The sequence below is a fragment of the Arachis ipaensis genome, chromosome B05 (genome assembly GCF_000816755.2).
Source record: "Arachis ipaensis cultivar K30076 chromosome B05, Araip1.1, whole genome shotgun sequence".
NCBI classification, from domain to species: Eukaryota; Viridiplantae; Streptophyta; class Magnoliopsida; order Fabales; family Fabaceae; genus Arachis; species Arachis ipaensis.
The window spans coordinates 8,504,895-8,508,834 of NC_029789.2; the positions used below are offsets into that span (position 1 = coordinate 8,504,895).

General features: G+C 35.3%; 1 protein-coding gene across 1 annotated transcript; it reads left to right on the top strand.

Moving 5' to 3' along the window:
• Positions 359-3,477, top strand: LOC107642788 (nodulation protein H). Its single transcript, XM_016346262.2, has 6 exons — positions 359-821; positions 1,292-1,524; positions 1,609-1,867; positions 2,341-2,520; positions 2,590-2,745; positions 3,013-3,477. Exons 1-6 carry the CDS (start codon positions 744-746, stop codon positions 3,178-3,180), a joined length of 1,074 nt encoding a protein of 357 aa, XP_016201748.1. The 5' UTR covers positions 359-743; the 3' UTR covers positions 3,181-3,477.

Consider the following 3,940-nt stretch of genomic DNA (forward strand, 5'->3'; position numbering starts at 1 on the left):
ACAACAACAAGATTCATTATAAGTAATTTGTTTCAAGTTAAACTTAATTAATGGTTATTTTCTTTTTTTTTTTTTTCTTTCTTTTTTAGTCTTTACTGATTCCTAATTGCTCAGTTTGTTCTTTATTCCCTAAGCAGAGGCTCATTACCATGCGTTGATTCTTTAATGTTTATGATTTATTTTTATATATAAATTATTATAAAAATAAATATTCTCTTATATTTAATGAGAAGAATTAATTAACTATGTTAATTAAAAGAAGACATTGATAGAAAATGTTTTCAGAAATTAGGAATATATTAATTAGGATTTTTCAAAAATTTAGTAGTGTCGTGGATGGTGATGGTTATTGATGATGAAACCAAAGTGAAGAAAGAAACGAATTCCAAAGTTTGCTCCTTTTTTTCCTCTCTCTCTCTCTCTCTCTCTCTCTCTCCGGTCTTTTTAGCTTGGTGGGTCTTCACGTTCACTTTCTCTCTCCATTTAATTGCATTACTCCACCGCCGTTACACGCGGCAATTTTGTTTCCATTTTTAAAACTTAAAACAACACTAACAATAATAACACTCGTATCATCATTTTGCTTAGTAATAATAATCTGAGAGAGAGAGAGAGCGCAGCATAGGGAAAAGAGTACCTTGGTGGTGGTTGTTGTTGGTGTTGGATTGTAGCTGTGTTGGTACTTGGCGGTGAGGATTGGATTAAGATTGGGATTGGATTGGGGTTTGGCTTGAGGGCCTTGAATGCCAAAGCTGAACCCTTTCACTCTTCTCTCTTCTTCAGCTACAGAAATGGTAGAAGACGTGTGTTTCTTCCACAAGGTACAATCTTCACTAATTCCACCTTCTATTTTTACTCTCACTAACAATGTGCTGCTCTTTTTCTTTGCTATTTAACTTCGAATCTTTATGCTTAAATTTGGGTGCTTTTTCGACTCCATGAACTTGGGGAAGAGATAGTGAAAGCGGGTTCCTTTTTCAGTTCGGGGAAGAATTAAGTCATACTTTTATTGGATTAAAGTTGAATCCTTTGCGTGTTTCTATCTGAATATTGTGGGCTTCCTAATTCTTCATTATGTATGTTTATATAGGAAGTTTGTATATATTCTGCTGAAGCCTTTGAAATCTGGATATTTAGTACTAGATTCAGTTCCGATTTGATAATCTCCAATGTTTATATTTTTTCTTATTCTGGGATTTGGAGAGTGGGGATTGGGGATTGGGAAAGGGAAGGTTCCACCGTTTTACCTATTTGATGCCCTTACTAGGAGTGGAACTTGTCCCCATTGCAGGACATTCTTGTTATAAAGCCTCCAATGAAATCACCAACGCTATTAAGGATGGCAGTCTTGGTGTTTTCCATGGTTTGTGGCATTTTTATCTTCTCGGTATGTCTAAAGCAGATAAGCTCCCAAGCAAGGACCAACTTTGTGGAGTTCAATGTCGTTGAGAAGCCTTATCAGAGCAGAATGAGGCTAATCAACATTTCGTACTTACATTATCCCAAACCTGTATCATTTAACAGGTAATAGGAACTTTCTGTTAAACTGTTAAATCGTTGTCAGTTGATTTTTGAGTATGGTTTATTAATCACCTAGTTCGTTTCCAGGAATGAGTGTTCTCATAATCCTGTACTATTCTTTGCCATATTGTCGAATCAGAGATCAGGCAGCGGGTGGTTTGAGACCCTTTTGAATAGTCACATTAATGTAAGCTCAAATGGGGAAATCTTTTCTGCTAAAGAGAGAAGGCAAAATGCTTCTTCTATTATAAAGACGTTGGATAGACTTTACAATTTAGACTGGTTCAATAGTGCTTCCAAGAATGAATGTTCTGCTGCAACCGGCTTAAAGTGGATGCTTAATCAGGTACATGTTTGTTCCCAAAATAGTCACACATTGATTGTTGTTAATGTTGGTCAATGGCTTATGGAATTTCTGGCTTGTTTGCTGAACCAACTGTTATAAGACTTTGCTTCAATTTTGTGCTGTCGTGTAAACTGTGAGGTTCTTAGATATATTGGCCTGGAAGATTCTATATACTTCTCACGAAACATTTCAATAGTCACTCATTACTGCCGCCTGGATTCTGTTCTGACATGACATATCAATCATTAAATATATTCTGCATCATTGACTAATTGGCTGCAAACTAAATTACAAGCAAGAATTGCGTTCTTATTATATATGATCTAACAAGAAGAAAAAATTACACCTTACTGTAGTCCTGCAATAGGCTTAGGCTGCACTGTAATTTATCACCCTTTCTTTTATTTTGGAATTTGGATGAGGAGGACTTGAGTTAAACCATTGACGGCATGACACGTTCTGGTTCTGTGCAGGGAGTAATGGAGCACCATAAGGAAGTAGTGGAATACTTCAATAGAAGAAGTGTTTCGGTCATATTTCTTTTCCGGAGAAACTTACTACGAAGGATGGTATCGATGCATGCCAATTCATATGACCGTTATGCTAAGCTTTTGAATGGAACTCATAAATCTCATGTACACTCTCCAGAAGAGGTATCTCCTTCCTTTCCCATGATTTCTGTTACATAAATGAAATGACACTCATATCCGCATTTATTTTAGGCTGATATTCTTTCAAAGTACAAGCCTACCATAAACTCTACATCATTGCTGGATGACTTAAAGGACATGGAGAAGAGAGCCACAAACGCTTTAGAATACTTCAACAGCACTCGGCATATGATATTGTACTATGAGGATCTCATGAGAAATCGCACTGTAAGGATCTCACCACAAACTCCTAATACTTTTGCTTATCAAAACTGTAAATTAATTTATCGCTGTTACTAGAATTGAGTTTAGCTGCAAATGTGTCAAATATAAACATGAAGAATATGAACTTTTTGTACCACATTGTTTTAACAAGTTCTCAGAGTCTTCCTGGTCTCTATGTTAAGGGTAAAGTTAGAGAGTAACTGTCTTATTCCTTCTTCGATATTACTTTACAATGCCTTACATAGGATTTACTGGTTCTGTTTCTAGCAGAAGCTAAAAGATGTGCAAGAGTTTCTAGGATTGCCGCCGATGGAGTTATCGAGCCGTCAGGTTAAGATACACAAGGGGCCATTGTCAGACCACATTAAAAACTGGGATGAGGTTAACAAGACACTGCGAGGAACCGCATACGAGAGTTTCCTCGAAGCTGACTACTAGTGGTAATCTCCTCTAACTGCTCCAAAGGTGTAAATACCAACTTCACTGATCTTTTTGCCCCCAAGAAAAATCCTGTTCTAGAGTTTTGATTTTGGCTTAGAACACTCCACTGTGTTCTGTTGCCTTCTGTGTCACTACCTCCTGATCAAGTCAACACTGTTGATTGTTCATAACCCCGTTGCTGAGTGAAAAATGTATATGCCATTACCACTTAATTATTTTAACTAAACAAGAGCATTTGCTTTTACTCAATATCAGCTTTTATGAGCTTTGCTTTCTCACTTTTGGGCTAATAGTGAAAATAATCTTTAAATGATCATTTGTGCATCAATTTATCATTGAATCCTACGCTTCAAATTAATCCTGATACAACCATGAATCAAATTGATTTTTTCTCAGTTAGAAGATGATAGATGGCTTAATTATTTTGTGACACATTATTTAACATACGGAAAGATCAAGATCAATTTGACGCACATAATTTTTATGAGATTACTTTGACTATTAATCCAATATTAATTGCTATAATAGAACTTAGCACACGATCAAACATAAGAGATTATAATATATAAAGAAAGCTATCAAAATTGATTGACAATTGATTCGATAACTAGTTGAATCGAATTTTATCAGGTTATGATGAATTCTAATAAAATGAACCATAAATTTAAGATATTTTTATTCAACAGTTTAAGAGGGTAAAAAATTATAATAAACAGCATAGTCCATTAAGCCAAATTTTTATTTATTGGTCTATAAA